At 35.3% G+C, this 19,808-nt stretch overlaps 4 protein-coding genes across 7 annotated transcripts; 3 read left to right on the top strand and 1 right to left on the bottom strand.

The window, feature by feature from the left end:
• The first annotated feature begins 67 nt into the window (after positions 1–67).
• LOC105205740 (ell-associated factor Eaf) lies at positions 68–3,086 on the top strand. The gene is made up of 5 exons (XM_011175239.3): positions 68–438; positions 636–867; positions 947–1,150; positions 2,129–2,385; positions 2,647–3,086. The coding sequence occupies exons 1-5, from the start codon at positions 315–317 to the stop codon at positions 2,736–2,738; spliced, it is 909 nt and encodes a 302-aa protein (XP_011173541.1). The 5' UTR covers positions 68–314; the 3' UTR covers positions 2,739–3,086.
• Positions 2,793–19,432, bottom strand: LOC105205741 (chondroitin sulfate synthase 2). Of its 4 annotated transcripts, XM_026131817.2 has the most exons (9): positions 19,236–19,432; positions 18,469–18,551; positions 7,407–7,587; positions 5,418–6,197; positions 5,040–5,347; positions 4,329–4,919; positions 3,933–4,208; positions 3,683–3,866; positions 3,290–3,591 (listed from the first exon to the last, which is right to left on the bottom strand). In XM_026131817.2, the coding sequence occupies exons 4-9, from the start codon at positions 6,061–6,063 to the stop codon at positions 3,290–3,292; spliced, it is 2,307 nt and encodes a 768-aa protein (XP_025987602.1). In that variant the 5' UTR covers positions 6,064–6,197; positions 7,407–7,587; positions 18,469–18,551; positions 19,236–19,432. The 4 variants fall into 4 exon arrangements, with proteins under 4 accessions (XP_025987604.1, XP_025987602.1, XP_025987603.1 ...); XM_026131818.2 differs by lacking the exons at positions 7,407–7,587; positions 18,469–18,551; positions 19,236–19,432 and adding an exon at positions 6,296–6,563; XM_011175240.3 differs by lacking the exons at positions 7,407–7,587; positions 18,469–18,551; positions 19,236–19,432 and adding an exon at positions 6,309–6,562.
• On the top strand, positions 9,391–10,918 carry LOC120357768 (the record flags this gene model as incomplete). The annotated part of the gene is made up of 1 exon (XM_039449252.1): positions 9,391–10,918. A coding segment is annotated over exon 1 (1,440 nt), but the record flags the coding sequence as incomplete, so codon positions are not given.
• LOC120357846 (uncharacterized threonine-rich GPI-anchored glycoprotein PJ4664.02-like) lies at positions 10,903–19,640 on the top strand. Its single transcript, XM_039449586.1, has 8 exons — positions 10,903–16,457; positions 16,677–17,804; positions 17,892–18,026; positions 18,102–18,239; positions 18,323–18,498; positions 18,770–18,920; positions 19,207–19,370; positions 19,442–19,640. The coding sequence occupies exons 1-8, from the start codon at positions 10,919–10,921 to the stop codon at positions 19,604–19,606; spliced, it is 7,596 nt and encodes a 2,531-aa protein (XP_039305520.1). The 5' UTR covers positions 10,903–10,918; the 3' UTR covers positions 19,607–19,640.
• The last annotated feature ends 168 nt before the right edge of the window (positions 19,641–19,808 follow it).

The following is a 19,808-nucleotide window of genomic DNA, read 5'->3' as shown; positions in this document are numbered from 1 at the left end:
ATTATGACAAGTGCGAGAGTTATTAGTGTCCACTTCCGATTATCGGTGCGCGCGCGCTTGTCGTTCGATTCGCACTCGTCACTTCCGGAGAGAGTCGAGTGGCGCTCGAAGAATTCGTGACACAAGTTTGCACAAGTTGTATACTGTATCCACGCGTACCATATTTATCAATATTTATCTTGTTTCCGAGTGCTGTGCAATAACGCGGGGTGAAAGAGAGAAAGAAAAATATCGGTGCTCCGCACGCGTGTTTTCTCAGTCGCTTGTTTATTAAGACAGAAGAAAGAAAGTTAGGAGGAGAGAGGACCAAAGTGATGCAGGGTGTCGAGTGTCGAGGTGGAAGTATGGTCGAACGACTCGGTTTGGGGCCGGAGATCCGCGAGCTCAAGCTGGGTCCCAGCTTTACGAGCAATAGCACCAAGTTTCACACCTTAAAATGTAAGTTTGATCGTCCAGAATCGAGAATCTGCTTGATTCTTCGCTTCGACGATGCTAGAATCTTCTCCAAGACTTTAACATATTGACCGGAGCAGAAATTTAGAACAAAAGCTTGGAGCAAAGCGAAGAAATCTTTCTTTCAACACGAGAAGAATGACGATACTTCTAGGACGTATCTAATTGTATGATTTTTCCAGATGACTTCAAGCCCGCGAGCGTCGATGACTCCAAGGTGGCCAAAGTTGATGTAGGTTCGGACAACACGGTAACGGTTACCATGCCACATTTGGATGGTGCTGGCACCCCTCACACTGTGTTCAAGGGCTCGCAAAGGCCCTACAATAAGGAGTACGTCCTAATTTTAGACAAAGTTACCGGGGAGATTACGTTGGAGAAATTAACTGGGAATGTCCAGGTTAAAAAGACACGGTATGTTTATTGCAGTCATTTATTGTCTCTTGTATCTATTATGCATCACTGAGTACATTGTGAATCTTGTTTCATGCAGAGCGGAGCCCAAACGTAATAGCAATAACAATTCTATGCCAGTTGAGGTCAAGAAAAGCCCTACATATGGCAGGGCGAATGGGAGGACCAAGGTTATTAGTGGGAAAAAGAGAGAACCCTCACTGCAACTGCATCCTACCAAACAGAGCCCACCACGGACATCACCATATGATAAAGCTAGTCCCCTGAGTACAGCTGCCAATGGGTATATTGTCAAATATAAATTTTTAATTACATTGAAGAAGAGATTTATTTGTTGCTTCTTGTTAAAATTGTTTTATCTCTATTTTTAACAGCTGTATTCAACAGAAAGATAGCTTTATAGCTGTTATAAAATTATTTGTGGTTTATACATTTAGATCCAGTAAAAATTAGAAGCAAGAACTCTAAAAAGCGCATATTAAAAAATCTTACAACTGTTACAGAACTGGTTTTTGTGCTGAATTCATCTATCACTGCTTCTTGTTTAAATTTTTTTTCTATATCCTTATTTATTTTTTTCATATACTATACTATAGTACTGTACTTAAGGAGAATTCATATACAGACTGGAAAAATAAACTGCATGTGTTGCATGGTAATTGTTTGTATTTCCTGTTACCAGTGAGTAAATTGTTTTTCTACATTCTGCTTTCTCACTCCATATGTGAATGCGCCCTTAGGTTGTACACCATGCAACACTGAAGCAAAAATGGCCTTTTTTGTTTAATGTTGAATAATTCAGTAAATAAAAATGTACAACGTTCAGCAAGTACGCAAATTAAAGGTAAAGATTCACGCTTTCGAATGCTGTAAATTGCATTTGCGTGGAATTTTTATTTCACGTCATGGAGCTTTGCAAAGTTTGTAAAAAATTTGGAGATTTGGCGCAACACCATTTGAATCTGCCTAACTTCGTAAACAATTTGTAAATCTTTTGATGACTTAACAATTTCAAAACTAGAGATTTCAAGCTTTAAAATGTTTTTTTTTAACATTTTTTATGATCATTTTTGACAAAGTTACACTCTTTTGAATTACACCTACTTTTCAGAGTCAGAATAAGTAATCCTTTGATTTTGCTGTTGAGTGTATTAAATGCTCTGGTTGGTTAAATGCTTCGGAGCATTCGTAGATTAAATTGAGTAGTAATTTTAATATAAAATTATTATGAATAGACTAATATAATTGATTCGAATGACAGCTTTTCTTCACCTGTGCAATCATCCAGTGGGCAACCAACCTTGGCCAGTTTACCGATGATCGGATCCGACAATGATGATTTTGGACTGGCGTCAATGATGCCTTCGTCCTCACTGATCCTAACTTCTCAGGCAATGCCAACATTAAATACTAAGTCGACCACATTGGAGAGTGATTCCAGTTCGAGCAGTTCGAGTTCCGACAGTTCAAGCAGTGATTACGAAACAGAAAATGTCTCAGTGCCAACAGCGATTAATGGTAAATGAACATATAATATTGAATATATATTTTTTCTGTGTTATCTCTCTCGAGGTCTTTTCTTTTGAAGAAATAAAATTATAATAATTAAGTGAACTCTATTCAATCCAGATACTTTATAGCTATTTCATTTTAAGTATTTAAAACAAGTATATATACTAATTCTATTCAAAAAACAGACCTTGTAGTTATAAATTTATTGAAAGTATCTCTAATTATACACTCTGCTTATAGTTATATTTAAAAGTAATATTTTTTTAGGTAATTTGAATAGTACAACTGCCTCACCCACATTCCTGCCGGAGAATCTCTTAAATGATGATCTGCAATTATCTGAATCGGAATCAGATTAACGGTGATATATCAATAGAAGTAATAAAAAGTATTCCAAGGAGTCAACCGTACAATTTTTGTTCTGCGATATCTTTTTATTAATATATCAATTTTGCGGATTACGATAATTCAACAGATTTCTTGAAATTTTTATACGGATGTACACGTTATACATATGCATAAAAATACATATGTACAATCGCCATTGCATCACAATGCTGCAGTAAGTGCAATTATCTTTTTACAATTCTAAAGAGAATAAAATCTTAGACTGTTATTTGCAAGAAATGTAAACTAACTTTATATCAATTATAAATATTTATTTCAAGAATAAAATATATGAATAAATAAAATACTCTTATAATGTATATAATTGACTTGGTGTGTATATAAATCTATATAAAAAACATCTAACAGATATATTGAATTTTGTTGTAGATTGTAGATAATTGTAAACATATTTATCTTTTGTTTATCTCTATAAAGTGTCATTCACATTGTGAATAACTTAAATTACAATAAATAGAATTTGTAATCTTTGTAAAGATTGTATACTGCGATTTATACTTCTTTATGTTTGATAGCTCTGATAATCTAATATCAGTCTAGCCAATTGACTACGTTTACCTAAGTGGCTGTTCCTCAATTTAAGGCAACTTTTATATATACTGTCATTGGAAGTATCGTCGCAGCTGACATCTTTGTATTTTACCTTTAGCGTCGGTTCTACCGCACGAAATATATGCATATCGCTGAATGACACGTACATTTCAAATAGAGAAGTTACAGGGCTGTGTTTGGAAAGTTTCAGGAGAGTAACTATGTCCTTATCCGATCGCACTAATGGAATGTTCGTCTCAACTGTTTGCCGCACTGAAACATTTTAACGAAAACATCAAATGTTATTCATACTTGAAAATATTCAGACTTCGTGAAACGAGTTGATAAAAACATATGCACATACTTGCGTTATAATCTTTAATGTAAAATGCGATATTATTGTAGTTCTGCTCATCATATTTTCCATAATTGCTATTAATGTCGACTTCGTCATGAGCCGCTTCATTTGCATAAATTATATCAGGATGAAATTCGATAAACGGAATCGGACTGAATATCTGATAGCGACTGATGGTATTCATTCGAATCTGATAAACAGAGACAAATTAATTGTACTTGAAATTACATGTAATGCTATTAACTTTGGTGCTTACTCTGTTTAAGTAATCCATTTTTAATTTCGTTCCTGTCTCTACGAGAAGAACCAGACTTTCCGACGAGAATTTCTTCGCGCACAAGTCGGTCACGGCAATCTTTAACATCGGATCGAAATCTATGGAAGTTACATTGGGTGGCAATCGTATTGAAAGCCAAGTAATTTTGGATTGATCCTTTTTATATTTCTCGTTCAGCATTGATATATATGTTTTTACTTCATGATAAACGTCGCCTCTGCCTTTTGACGGTGAATCTGAATTATATAAGAGAACCTACAAAAATAATATGTATATAGTTTTAATATTTTATATTTTTATTCTTATAAAACTATAGTAAACTAATTTAACACTATACTAGAAAAATAATATGTTTCAAAACATGCTTGAACTAACCACCATGAGGAAGGTTTTGCATTTCTTTTCCATACAGGAAAGCGCGTAGTGTTCGATAAAATTTAATGCTTCCTGCTTCTTGCTCAGATCGATAGTGATAATTATATTAATTCTCGTATTTTCAGTCACATACGGAACGGGTATAATTTCTACTTTTCCCAGCGGCTTACAGATCTCGATTCGTTTCCTTATTTCCTTGCCCGTTGCTACTTCGCTGAATATCAAGTCGAGTATATAATCCATCCCTCTGGACGCGTCGAATTTTAGGTAACCATTCAGCAGTCTGACAAAACTTAATTTGTTATCGTATTTGTTTATAATATTGTTCACAGCTGTATTTATCACGTAATCTATGTCAGATTTTGTATCGCCTTTTAATTCCTGAATGTTAATAAAATCTGTCTCAAAGAAAACGTGAGACACATTGAAATATGACCAGCGTAAAACGTCAAAACGTCCTAGAGGTCTGTTTCCAGGCTGGTTTCCAATAGGCCATGATACATTACGTAGATTCGGTGGGCCCAAGTGTGCAGTCGCAGATATCATCTTGCGTATATCAGTAATCTGTTTATGAACTTTAACGGAGTTTATCTGAAAATAATATGCTATGATATAAAAAGTTACATATATGTATGTTTTAGAATTCTGTAAAGAATCATATGAAAATCGTGTTTTGTAAAGTTTTATAGTTTATTATTTTAGAAGACTTACTGCGGCAAAATACATGTTAAATTTATAAATGAGCATGTGATCGTAAATAGGATAAATGGAAAGCAAATTCTCGAAATTCTTTTGCTCAGTTAACCGGGCGAAATTCTTGTTAAAATTAAACGTGGATCTCAACCGTGTAAATGTAAAGTTTCGTCCCTGTATTTGATTGACACAGGGCATAGAAGTGGAATGGAGAATGCAACGGCCAAAATTAACGTCATCTGAATCCGAATATGCATTCCTGACACACCAATCCAGATTATTTTTCATTTCTCGTATGACAGAATTGCTCAGAAGTATACCAGAGTCTAAAAAAATAATTTTAGTTACAATTGATTATTGACTACTACTGATCAATAAAATGTCTATAAATCTTACCAAGAGTACAATAGGTATCAATTTCACTTTGAACACCTACGTGAACATTTTGACTCACACTTATTTTATTCACAAACTCCATTAGACCTCTCGCATTTACGTAACTTACATCCTTAGTTAGAAAGTAATAATCATAGCTTTCCAAATAGTTATCGACGATGTATTTCATGGCATGGAAAGGTTTCAAGATACTCCTCGTGTCCGTAAACCCCACTATTCCAGGAAAAGAAACATTTGGCTTGGTCCCTTCTGGTATAGAGATAAAGTAGCGAATTTTATCTACGATATGAGCGATTGTCTTGTTCAATGCAACGTCCCTGCTGTGCAGATGCTCGCGACTCGTTATAATCCCAACAAACAATTTCTCCCTGATCCCGAGCTCTGTGGAATAGTATCTAGGACGCACAAATGCTTTCCTCGCCTTCTGTACTTGCTGTGGTTTGCTGTCGGTATTTATTCTCGGCTCATAGGGATCTATATCCTCCAAGGTATTCAAGGAATGATCAAAAGATTCCGCTACGTCGTGCTGTCTGTCAATTTCAATTGGTATCAACAGGAGACTGAAACTTAGGCCCATACATATACCCATTATCAAGTATGCGTTACTCCAGCAGAGCGAATATAATATTTTGAGTAGTGTCTTCATTTTGCTATATTTAAGAAATCAGTTTCTTCTCTCAAACTGTCCTTATCGTTTAGAATGATGAAAATGATTTTTGAGAGTTACTTGAGAGACAAGTTTCTTTTTTATTTTCAAACATGCTCCAGAATAGAGAGATCCTGAAAAGTACAAGTATTTGTAAATAAATAATGTCTTAGATTTGATATAAATATTTATTCAATTTAATAGTTAATAATAATTATACTCTTACACATACATGTGATACTAACTTTTATATTTTCTTGTCAAAATCTCATGATAACCTTAACTTTACGTTGAGTTTTTTTCGATGTGCAAATACTTGTACATCACGTTAATTGAATTTAAAATCTTAACAATAATAAAATCACAATTTTGTATATTACATTTACAGATTTCAAGTATGTACAATAAATTGGAAAAAATACTACACGTTATGAGAACACTCGATTATGAGAGACGCGTACTCCCTCTCCCTTCTACTCTGTGCTCACTCCTACTCTTCTTTCTACTATTCATCAGAGAGAAGACTGGAGAAAACTGAGAGAGGCCATCACTACGTATCACATCAGCGGTAAAATCCGAATGAACGTGATTTGTGTCCCTCTTATGCCCATTTCCATCAATGTAGATTAACTTTGATCTCATTGTTAGTTTAACTTGCTCCTTATTTTTTTCCAATTCTTAGAACTAAAGAAAGCTAAAGAGTAAATAAAATTGAGATTAAAGTTAATTTGTGTTGGTGGAAATAGGCATTAGAAGGAAAGTTATGAGCAAATTAATTTCAAAAGAAGTCTACCTCAGAAATTAATTTTTCATAATTTTTATTCCAAGAGGGACTTATTCTTCAAAATGTGCTCGTAATTTCCATATATTACTCAGGATGTGTTTGCAAAATTTTAAGAATAAGCCCCCCCTAAATGGGAAGTTATGAGTAAATTAATTTCGAAGGAGAGTCTACCTTAAAAATTAATTTTTCATAACTTCTTTTTTAAAAGAGATTTTTTTTGTCGAGATCTGAGTTTAAAAATGGAAAAAACAGATTAACGATTATCTCAGTCCAAATGTTGGTTTAAGATATTGACAGTGTGTAAAATAAATGAGAAATGATACTAGGTATAAATGTAAGCACGTTTTTAAATTCAATGATTAATTAATCGATGAATTAAAAAAATTGCTTTAGACATATATACATATTAAAATAATCGAATGAAAAGTTCTACACGTAAAACGTTCTCATTTGCGTTTGTCAGCTATTGCTATTGCTCCCTGTCAAACTTCACGAACTTTATGAACTTCATGTCGATATAAGCATTACAAGTATCGCTTTTACATATCAGTATACTTACGTGTCGCATCGTGCGATGCTCCATGGAAGATTCATGCGAATTAACGGTGACGGTGCGCGTGAATCGTGAGCGAAGGACCGCCTCTAAGAATGCTCGTGATATGACGCTATGCAAATTATCCTTTTCATCGTATTTTACATTGCGACTTATGTGGCAAGGATCGCAATTGGTGGCGATATCGCTAAAACAATGCCAGGTATACATAATTATTTAAAAATGTACTAAATTTCTTTCAGTTAATCTATTCATTAATCATAAAGCTGTTGACAATTTTTATATCTATATAAAAAAGAAGGGATATTTCGTTTCGGATAAATGATAAAGTATGAAATGATAATAAACTGATAATAATTTTCTTGATTATCGCGCGTGTTCTCCTAGCATCTCTTTCTTTGAACGCATTTACAGGAAGCAGTGTGAGATACATTTTCAATCAGAAAAGTGGTACAGCACGGAGTAGAGTGTCCGAAATACCTATCGACGATGGAATTCAAATGATCAATATGTATAAGAGGCAATTGTTAGGGAATCGAATCGATGGCTTTCCACGTAGCAGAAAAAATTTCAACAAGTTGGAACGAATCAAACGAAGTCTGCGAAAAAGGAAGAAATATGCGAAGAATTCGAATAGCAGGATCGCACAGAATGATTACGTAAACGGTGATGATATCGTCGAAGACGGTATCTCGTCGAACGTGGCGAGATTTTCGATCTGGCGAGTTGGGAAATCAACCGCTGTCGCAATTAATTTCGACTCTACAACAAATCCGACGATCATGGAAGCAGAAGTGATTAATCGCTCGCTGTTCACATTCGAGAGGCCGCGAGCGCAATTAAAGAACCTAGACGATCGCTCTTTCAATGAAGCTGTATTCCCTATCGCCGAGCGGCATCCAAATTCACAGAGATTATTTGATACAAATAGTTCTAATCAAAATCTAATACTTTCCAAAATCGCTAGTCCAAAATCCAAAATTAAGGTCAATGTACAAAGCTCTGCTTTTGAAGATCCGAATAATGAAATACCGTTTTCTAAGCCTGGAATACTCACTGGTATGGACTCGTTAAACTCGAGCCATTCTCAAGAATTTCAACAGCGACATCGGAACGACTCTTTAAATCCATATAACGTTAAAGAAAAAATATTTAATGATCGTCGAACAAAATCTAACAAAAGATTTCTGCTAGTACCGGTTTCTAAGGATCTATACGTTTTGAAGGACGTCCAAGAGAATCCTCGAACAGGCGCAGAGAGAATAATTATACCTAAGAGATACAAACCGTTAGAAAGAGGTAAAGGCAACGCAACATCCGCCATTCTCTCGTTCAAGGCGCACATGCACCACGATGTGAAGGACGTAGGTAGAGCGTATCTTCAAAGAGGTAATTACCGTTTATTTGATCACAACGCGAATTATTTACACTCTACTCTTGATTCTCGTATTCCCGAAGAAAGCACGAAACCTACGGAAAATCCGGTGCCGCCGTTTTATCCTGACTTGTATCCGGGGGGTGGTATCGCCTTTCAGACTCGTCCCAATTTAATTGACGCTGTTTCCGACGAACAAATTGTCTCTCCCATTCCGGATTATAGCAGCACACCCTTCGCGGATGTTAATTCGCGAATCAATACTTATGATTTGTCGCCACTTTTATCATCTTCTTCTCTCGATATTCTTAATTATGATAAATCTTCGAAGGAAAATGCGAATGACGATACTCAACCGAGTATCTCATTTGTGACAACATTGGATGATGAGATAAATCTGTTTCAAGATAGAGGAAATTACGAAAACTCTTTGGACTACAGTGAGTTTGGTGTCGAATTGACAACTACAAATTTCCGAAATAATTTTTTTGACACATTTGATAATAGTATATATACGCCAGCCACTCTAGAAAATGTTGAAATGTTGAAATGTACTAATGACAATAAAGAAGTACTTGATATATCACAAAATCGAGAAGACGGTTCTAAATTTTCGACAGATAGCAATGAAGTTAAACCTATAACAGATTTTACAGATGACATTTCGATTTCGAATGGAGCTGTCTTTGCAAACGAAGATAACATGTTCTTTTCGAATATTACTTGCACTAACTTCGTTAATAATGTCACTTTAAATAGTGAAGATGGAGAGAAAGGCAACCAAGAATACGGAATGCTAATTCCAGGCGAATATGATAATAAGATATCAACTTATTCTATCGATTATAATAGAACTATTGATAAAGCGTTATTTGGTAATTATAGTACTCAAGGGGATTTATTTCTTAATACGGAAGATTATGTGACATCTGCGCCGTTACTTCCGGATACCGATGAATGGCCATTGAAGAAAGCGCAATCTAACGTAGAAAACTCGCATGCTCTATTAATGGCCATTAAACCACTGTCCTCGGAAATGGAAAAATTGCTAAACGCAGTCAAGTTAGTTAATCGGAGTCTCAGCGATGTGCAAAACAGACTGTGCGATAAAAAAAACGTCAGATCGACGAGGAGTAAAGATAGAATTGGGGAAGAGTTTCTCAAATCAGGCAACGTTGAGAGACGTAAATTGCCTCATTCGAGATTTAATAGAAATCTGAAGTCTTTGGCGAAAAATTATAAGACGCGAGTAAAACCAATGCGACAGTATATCGAATCCGGATTGAAAAAAATGAAACGTACAACGCCTTTTTTAAGATCGTCGCGTCTGATTAAAAATAACGTATTAAGCAAAAATAATTTTGTAGGTGGTCGTGGTGCACAAAATTATCAGATAACCAGATCAATAATTTCGCCGAACAAAGCGCCCACTTTAGATATAGACACGAAAAAAGATAGTTCAGCACATTTCTTCTCGAACGACAAACGAGATCTAACGCGACGCAATATGAAGAGAGCAATGTCGAGCACAATATCTAATTCTGATAAAGAGAAAGAAATTTCTCCCACTGATTCGCAATTTTACAAGGAAGCAACGGCTTATCACGATATACTTAAATTGTTGGACAAGACTGAGAAACCTCACATAGAATACACAACCGCTGTGTGGGCCACTCAAAATCTAACAGAGTCGTTGCCATCGCTGATCTTTAGAACCACAGAATTTTCTGCGTTAACGTTCTTGCCGTACTTTACCGAAGCACCAACACTTACAGCTTCAAGTATAATCGCAGAAAAAAAAGAAATTTCCGAAGTGACCGAATCATCTTTGTATGAGTATGTAACAGTTACTGATTTTGCGTACAGCGAGGCCTACAAACGAAATTATACGGGGCTGTATAATGATTACGAGAAAGATTTAACTTCTAAAATTTCGGAAATTATATCGTTGACGCAATCGCCGGTAACGTTGAACGCTTTTACAATCACAATGCCAACTACGTTACCATTATTTTACACGACAGAATTAACAATTCTTCCGATTGACGAAGCAGTTTTAACCACTGAGATTTCCACTACAATTTCAATGGTAGAAAATTTTACAACCGAATCTGTCATGTTGTTAACTCCATTTTTAGAAGGTATGACGGATATTACTTTAAAAATTACAATTCCTGTAACTACTTCGATCGAAGAGACATCTGCGTTAATTGCTGAAACCGTGACTACGGAGGAAGAAATTGTGAAAAGTACCTCGATAACTTTAATAACGAAAGCAAACACGTTTTTATATACATTCCCGACCGTACCATTAGTCAAGACTACAGAAACAGAATTAACGTTTGAAACTGTAACTTCCATACTAATTCCAACATTTCTGACAATTACAAAAGATTCTCAAATTGCAACATCAGAATCTACTTTTAGCGAAATTTTGTATAAAACTGAAAGTACTACTGCAATCACAAGTTCGCCTACGGCTTTAGAAACAACGGAAACGATTTTAAGTACGTCTACAGAAGTTGAGATAACCACGTTAACACCGGAAGACGAAACCCCAGTAACACAGATTGAGAAAACTATAACAGCGGAAGAAACAGCTACAGAAACCCCAATAACTATCGAAACTTCAACGCCCACTGAAATCGCAATAACTACTGCTGAAACTTTAACCACAGCTACGGAGATTTCGACGTCTGTGGAAAGCACGATAACTGAAACTCAAATAATTAATAAAACTTTAACAACTGTGAAAGCACCAACATCTACCGAAATTTCGGCCACCAGTGAGATACCAACAACCACTATAATTTCAACGACTATAGAAACTAGAACATCTATTGACAGTCTGACAACTCTTAGAACTCCAGTAACTAAAGGAATTACAAGTGCCAAAACTTTAACGCCTACTGAAATTCAAACGTCTACTGAAACTAAGACAACTACTGAAATTTCAACATCTATAGAAACTACACACACAATTGCTAAAATAATTAATAAAACTTTAACAACTGCAAGGATATCTATTGAAACTCCGACAGCCAGTGTGATACTAACGAGTAGTATAATTCCGACGACGATAGAAACTACAAGTATCGAAATTTCAACACCTATTGAAATTTTGACAACTCTCAAAACTCCAATTACGAGTGCCAAAACTTTAACGCCTATTGAAACCAAAACAACTACTGAAACTACAACAGTTACCGAAATTCTGACAAGTATAACATCAGCGTTTACCGAAACTTCGACGACCACTGAGACATCAACAATAACAATTGTAACAACTACAAAAATTGCAGCAACGCTTTCTACATTTTTAACAGAAGAAACTACAGCTTCCCGAATGTCTAGGACAACAACGTCTTCACTTGAGACATTTAAAACCACAACTGTATTGCCAATTTCCACAACGGTGTCTGCAATGGAAACATTTCTGATCACATCTTCCACTATAAATGCGAAAGTTTCTACAGCTGTTAGCGCAATTACAACAGAGATTCTCGAAAGTACAAAATCTCCAGTCATATATTCTACGGTAACAACACCTTCTATCACTCAAATTCCAATATCTATTACAATCACGACGCCTATTGCAATGGATACTGGAACAACAGCTTATGAAACTACGAGTACAGAAAAACTAACAACAAAAGAGCGTACGACAATTTGGGTTACTGAAAAAAAAAGTACTGTTGAAGAAACAATACCAATGACATCTTTTACCACGCCATTTTTTATCGAAACGACTACCAAAGCAATTTCCCTTGTAAACGAAACGATTACTTGGGCTACGATAACTAAAGAAATTAAATTGATTGAAAATGTCACTGTTATTTCTATACCAACAATTGAGGAAATATCTACACTTTCAGAAGTTATTTCTACTAAAACAAGTACAGTGTCAGAAATAGAGACGAGTATTACGGGTATCAGTTTGGTACCTACAATAGCTATGACTTCATTTTTGGAGGAAACTACCATAGAAATGATGGAAACAAGCTTGACAAAAGATACATTATCGTTGACTACTGAACGACCAAAATATACAACAATTTTAGATGCAACAATCGCCGTGACGCTTGCTCCATTTTCCGAATCTATTCTACCGATAATAATTACATCCGTAACGCCAGCTACTACACCGAAAATTATTTCTACATTGCCAGAAACTGTATCAGAAGAATTTACAACGTCAACAACTGAAAATTTGCCGATAACATACGCTACAAAGAGTTCTATATTATTTATCGAAACAACAGTCTATCCTACTATTTCGGCAGCAACCACTGAAGAAATGCCTGAAGCTGAAACAGAATATTACATAGCAAAAGAACCATTCTACGAAGGGGAATTCTATGAAGAATACAAAGAATATGATACTGAAATACCAACTGGCAAATGGTATTATTACGACGAATACAAAACCACGACGAAGAAACGGATAACTGTAACGACAAAATATACGGAACTGCCCAAAGAAGAGACAACAAGTCCCCCGCCTTTTGTCACAGGTATAACAGTTCCATCTGAAGTAGAAACTTCAGAATTTACAAGATACTTAACATCTTCTGCCTTGGAAACATCCGCATCGACTAAATTTACAGCGTCTGCTACCAGCGAAAAGGTAGAATTAACAACGACGACGTGGTTGACCTTTGGCTCTACTGAAGAATACCTTCTTCCTTCTTCGACAATTTTCAAAATCACGACGGTGCCACTTGAATATCCTTCTGGATACACGGAACTGCCCAAAGAAGAGACAACAAGTCCCTCGCCTTTTGTCACAGATATAACAGTTCCATCTGAAGTAGAAACTTCAGAATTTACAAGATACTTAACATCTTCTGCCCTGGAAACATCCGCATCGACTAAATTTACAGCGTCTGCTACCAGCGAAAAGGTAGAATTAACAACGACGACGTGGTTGACCTTTGGCTCTACTGAAGAATACCTTCTTCCTTCTTCGACAATTTTCAAAATCCCGACGGTGCCACTTGAATATCCTTCTGGATACACGGATTTAGAACGTTTTACACGAATACATGTTACCTTGCCAAAATTTATTACAAAGCCTAAAGAAATTCCGGAGATTATATTGAGAGAGACTACGACTTTAGGACGAGTTTCGACAGAGACTGAGATTGCAGAGACTGAGAAGCTAACTTCTGTCTTCGTCTCATCGGTGCTGACAACGTTAACCGAGAGGGAAGCTTTTAAAGTGTACACAACGACTATGAGTACTGCATCTTCCGAAATAGAAGGTACTGTCGAAACCGGTTATGAAGTCACATTGGCGATGAAGGAAGAGGAGACTCTTCCAAGTGTCACACCATTTATCACGTCTGAGACTGAAGTCGAATTTGTATTTACTACAACGAGCAAAACTGTCGACCAAGAAGAACAGAAAAAACAGTTATTGCAACGACTCGATGATCTCAAACAACGTGAGAGAGAGATAGCGGAGAGAGAAGAGAGACTGAAAGAGAGAGAAGAGAGACTGAAAGAGAGAGAAAAACAGTGGGAGAAAGAAAAGGAGAAACAGAAGGAAATGATGCAGCGTGAGGAAAAGAATATTACAATAACGACTGGTACAACAGAGGGCTATGTTACAACTACTATTTTGATTACATCTCCTGTTGAGACTGTTGGTACAAAAAATTTGACAGTTTTGACTACAGAGATTGAAGTCACATCTCCTAGTCTTGATACGTTTATTACTACGTCGAGTTTAGCCGAAATTACTACGATTTCAATTGAAACAATTCCATTTAGTATTATAGAAGAAGTTACATCTGTGACATATGCTATGGAGAAGATGGAGACGACAACGAAAGAAAGTATGTTTATATTTGCTACTGAAGAAACAGAGGAAACAGTTACATCTTATGTTACAGAAAAAAGCACATCTATTACATACTCTACGGAAGAAACAGAAAAAGTACAAATTACGTATTATGTAACTTCGACGCCATATGTCACTACATCTATCATGGATATATATAATATCGGCTTAGCTTCAATTGAAACTACGACTCCTTATACTATCGAAGAAATATCTACTACAAGTTACGCAACCCTTTATAGCGAACCTTTATTCGCTTCGCTTACCATTACTAGCCCAATTACACTGGCCACTGATGAATTCATTACAATACCCATTGCTACGTTTAGTGAAAGATTTGAGGAAATCAGTGTAACTTCAGTTTTAACCTCTACTTGGTACACTACAGAAACATACGCAGCAATTTATACAGATTATAGTAAACCTTTATTCACTTCATCAGCAGCAGAGTTTACTAGCACAACCGCTTCATCGACTTCGGCTATTATCACGACTACAGAGATAGAATATGACGAGGAGATAAAAAGATTGAAAGAAAAATTGCGCAAGAAGGAACGTGAGTTAGAGCAGAGAGAAAAAATTTTATTAGAAAGAGAGAAAAGATTAGAAAAGGATATAATGGAATTTGAAAAATACAAGGAAGAGTTTGAGAAAAAAAAAAATATATCGTCGGAGAAATCAACTGTACTCACAAGTTTATCAACGCCAGTACCGCCGACTGAAAAGACAACTATAGAAGCTCCAATAACAACGCAAATTAAAGAGATAACCGAGAAGAAAGAACATCAAACGACAACGAAGATGGTAACTTCTCGACATACAGAAATGAAAGATATCGAAGAGGAAAAACAAACGCAGTTTGCGCCTGAAGAAACCGTCACACAGAAAGAAGAAGAAATAGTGACGAAACAAATATGTTTGAACGTTTTAGAAAATACGACAATTCCCTTAGATAAAAGGAGAGATATTGTGGTCAAAAAGGTTTGTTTGCCGTATTTTCCCGAGAAAAATAAAGAGAAGAAATCAGTCGGTCGATTAAACAGAAAGCCTCTCGCTTTGCAAAGTATAAGGAAAATTAAAAGACCGAGATGGAATGTTTCATCGAATTTTCGGTATCGCAGAAGAGTGGCAGAGACTACACGTAAAATCTACAATCTGCAGCTGTTGCGTCACGAATGGCTGAGCAAGGAAACCACGAAGCCGCCACGATACTTTAAAGGCTTCACTAGGATTTACAGAAAAATGAGGAAATTTTCAAAAAAGGTTGCACCCGTTACTCATACGCAAAAAAATACGACTATTAATTTTCAAGATAGAATTCCTTTATATAAACAACGTGCTATCGATTATGAAAGTGTCTTCAGACCGACTACATTATCTATGTTGGACAGTATGGATCATAAAAAGAGAGACGCTTTCTTCAGATATGACTTAATTTCTGCAAAAAAAAGCAATTTTCCCATTAACAACAAAGCAAGTGTTCAGAAAAGAAACGTTTTATCGATAGGGAACAGTGCACGATTGCGATCAAAGAAAGATACAGTAAATATTTCGAATCAAAGAGTAATAACTGCAACAGCCAAAGATGATTTTTATACAGTAAATGTATTACGTCTCTATTACAATGAGGACAAACAAACGCATGAAATAATATCTTCTAAACCAGATGAAGATGAATTAACAGAGATTTTATTTGAATCAAATGACATAACTGAATTCGGAGAACATGAAAAAATTACAACACCATACTATGATATTGAAGAAAAAGATGATCTAGAAGATAATATAGAGAAAAAAATAGAAGATAATGAAGATTATATTGACGATCAAATAGAAGGTATGATAAAAAGAATACTATTATACTAGAATTTTTTATCCTAATTTCTATAAAATCCACTTGCTTATATTATAAAACTATTGCACAGTTGGTTGCACTTTAGTTCATATTACCTTCATTTTTAAGACTTTACTGTAATATTAAATACATCTTTATTTCTAATATGTAAAATACATCTTTATTTCTAACATGTAATTGTTCTAATATGTAATATTATAGACTATATGAATTATAAGGAAAATAAAACATTGACTCCAATATATGATGGAAGATTCTTAGACAGAGGCAAGAATAAAAAATTAACAAAAAATGAAAGAAAATTATTAGATCAAGCGTGGCCTACCGAGAAAAGTACGTCATATCATTTAGGTGGTACTAGATTCTGGGAATTAGACTATGTTACGGAGTTATCAGCCGCATTACGTACGACGATCGATAAAAGTAAAATTACTGACATATCGATTAGGACGACCTGTTTCGATGTTATTCTTAAAAACAAAAGTAATGCCAAAGTAAAGTCCAACATGCTTTATCACAAGAGAAATGCCAGTCTTAAAAATATAACGAGAAAGAATGCGTTACGTTACAAGTTAAGAACGGAGCGACCCAAGGCGATAACGAGAAAATTAAAACGCGATTTGCAAAGGTTGCACGGACCGAATTATTACAAGCAAAGTTTCGAGGAAGAGAGCACAGTAAAATTTAATAATTTCCGGCATACCAAGAACAAAGATTCAATAACGGCAAAAAACCGCAAGCTATGCGGTGTCAACGCAAATCAATTAACAAATAAAAAAAATCATCAAATTGTCAAGCACAAAGATGCTACAGACAAACATAAAAAGAAGCAACCAGCAAAATCACAAACATTACAAAATGTTAATTTACACTCCGTTCATAATACACATAACTGTGTCGTGAATAAAAAAAATAATCATCATCAAACAACGACTGCGAGCCAATATTCTCAAGTAAAAATCACCGATGACAAGAAGAACAATGACAAAGTAACACATTCCACTACCATTGACTATAAAGCTAAATCTACGTCGCACGAAAGAAGAATTCATAATTGTATGAATTGTATTTGTGACATCACAAACGTACTTAACAGTATAAAATCTTTACTGGACGGAACAAGCTTCCCGATAGACGAAATTAAAGCACTTAATTGCAACGAATATAAAGAGATCCAGGATAAAATAATGATCACAATGGATTCTGACACAGAGGAGGCTAGAGAATTTCCACAACCGCATTACAACACCGAATCGCTAAAGGGTCAGAAATACATCAAATTAGAAGAATTGGAAAACAATTTCAAGAATAATTTGGAATCCGACAGCGGTATTTCTGTTGCAAATTTTCAAGTCTAATAATAATTCTTTAATATTGAAGTATAAAAATAGTAATAATACAAAGATCTCTTTCCAGATCACGATGTCATTTCATTACCTGGATTTAATCTCAATTTACCCTGCAATCAAGATAGCGATGGTATCACCTGGTTGTCGAGCGTCAGCAGACCGAGTTACACGTGGAAAAGAACGGATGGCATCGCGCTCTTCGGTGCGACATCGCTATATTTAAACTCGAAAGAAAATTTCGGTACGATAGAATTCACGAGGTGACCGTTCGTTGTAGGTTTCGTGGCGGAAAACGGCGATTTGGAATTGCGAAACGTGAACGCGAAGGATACGGGAAACTACACCTGCGTCATGACGTACATGAACCCTGACAACGAGGAACCAGTGGAAACCGTTTACGAAGTCCATTTACAAGGTAAATTACTGATCAAAATGTGCAACAAGTTTGAATCAATGGCGAACGCTTGACTTTGTCAAATTAAAAAAAATCTTTCGTAGTTGTCACATTGCCGAGATACATTGTGCACGGAGAAAGTCGTTATCATGTACGATCTTGCGACGAAAGGGATTTGGACGTATTGGTGACGTATCTACCCCTAAAAGTGAACAACGTTATATGCGAGGCGGATATCTGTAATGCTTACGTCTTAACGCCGTCTTGCTCCCGAAGTCAAGTATGTGAAAAATATTGGTGAAAAAATTCTCAACATATCTCGGTTGTAAAAATCTGCAAAAAATTTTAAAGATATAAAATCATATAAAATTATATAAATATTTTAAAAAATATAAAAATTCTGAAAAATTATATATATTTGAAGAATTCTAAGAAAAATTTTCACAGTTTACATAAAATAAAAGAACATTTTTCATTTTTCTATTTCGATCTATTAATGAGGGCTGGATTACCGCTCAATTTAATCATTTAATGATTAATCTTGATTACAGATTACAGTAAATATTTTGATAGTTCCCTCGCATATCGTTAAACTAATGATGGTCGATCCCAAACACTGCAACGTATACTGTCTTAAAACCATTCAGGATAAACTCTCACTGATACTGAGTAAAAATTTGCAAATCTTCCTTGGGAAGACTAGTCAGTTATCAAATATATACTCGTTTTACTTTGTCGCAACATATCTTCTACTTTGTTACCCTGTGAAAATTAATCTCATCTATTATTATTTTATGTTTTGCCTGTATGACGCATTCTATTACGTTACAAAGAATTTTTTATAATTTTTTGTTTGGAGATACATTTCTTAGTAACAAGATGTGATGGAATGATTAAAAAATATTCATAATTGTATTAGAGAAATGTTGCGATTTTATATAATTCACAATACATCTCTATAGAGTTCTTTAACTATAGTTATTTTCAGATTGCCGCATTACGAGCAGAGATTTGTACCTGTCGTTGAAAAGTTCTCGTTCGGAAGACGAAAGAGAGGAAAGACCGATGCAAACATATCCATCGGAAGATCCAGCAATATTGGTTTGTTTTCCAGCTGTCCAGCGGGATATGGTCTTCGTGATACACGTTGTGGTACGTATGTAATTCGCATATTAGAAAAATTAATATGCTATAATAAACTAATGGTTAACGGACTTTTCTAGTTCCTTGTAACGTGGGTACTTATAGCGAGGACGGAATATCACATTGTAAGAGATGTCCATCTGGCACGTATCAGCCAAATCACGGTGCTCGAGTTTGTCGCACGTGCACTAATCCAACGACGAAAGGCTGTTACAATATGGTGCATATTCGATTGCAATTTGTAAAATATACAGTGCGTTCGGCAAGTGGAAGAAAATTTAAGAAGTGATTCTAGATAATAAATAAACTAAGATAAAATAGAATAAGAAATCTACGATTAAAGGTTTAGTTTTCAATTATAAATGTCTAAATATTTATGTAAAAAATGTTTAAAGTACGTGAGTTTTTAAATATTTATAATTAAAAAATATAAACTAAATTGTAGTT

Source organism: Solenopsis invicta, chromosome 5, assembly GCF_016802725.1.
Source record: "Solenopsis invicta isolate M01_SB chromosome 5, UNIL_Sinv_3.0, whole genome shotgun sequence".
NCBI classification, from domain to species: domain Eukaryota; kingdom Metazoa; phylum Arthropoda; class Insecta; order Hymenoptera; family Formicidae; genus Solenopsis; species Solenopsis invicta.
Note: the sequence above shows the minus strand (reverse complement) of the source record. Positions and strands in the feature narration are given on the sequence as shown.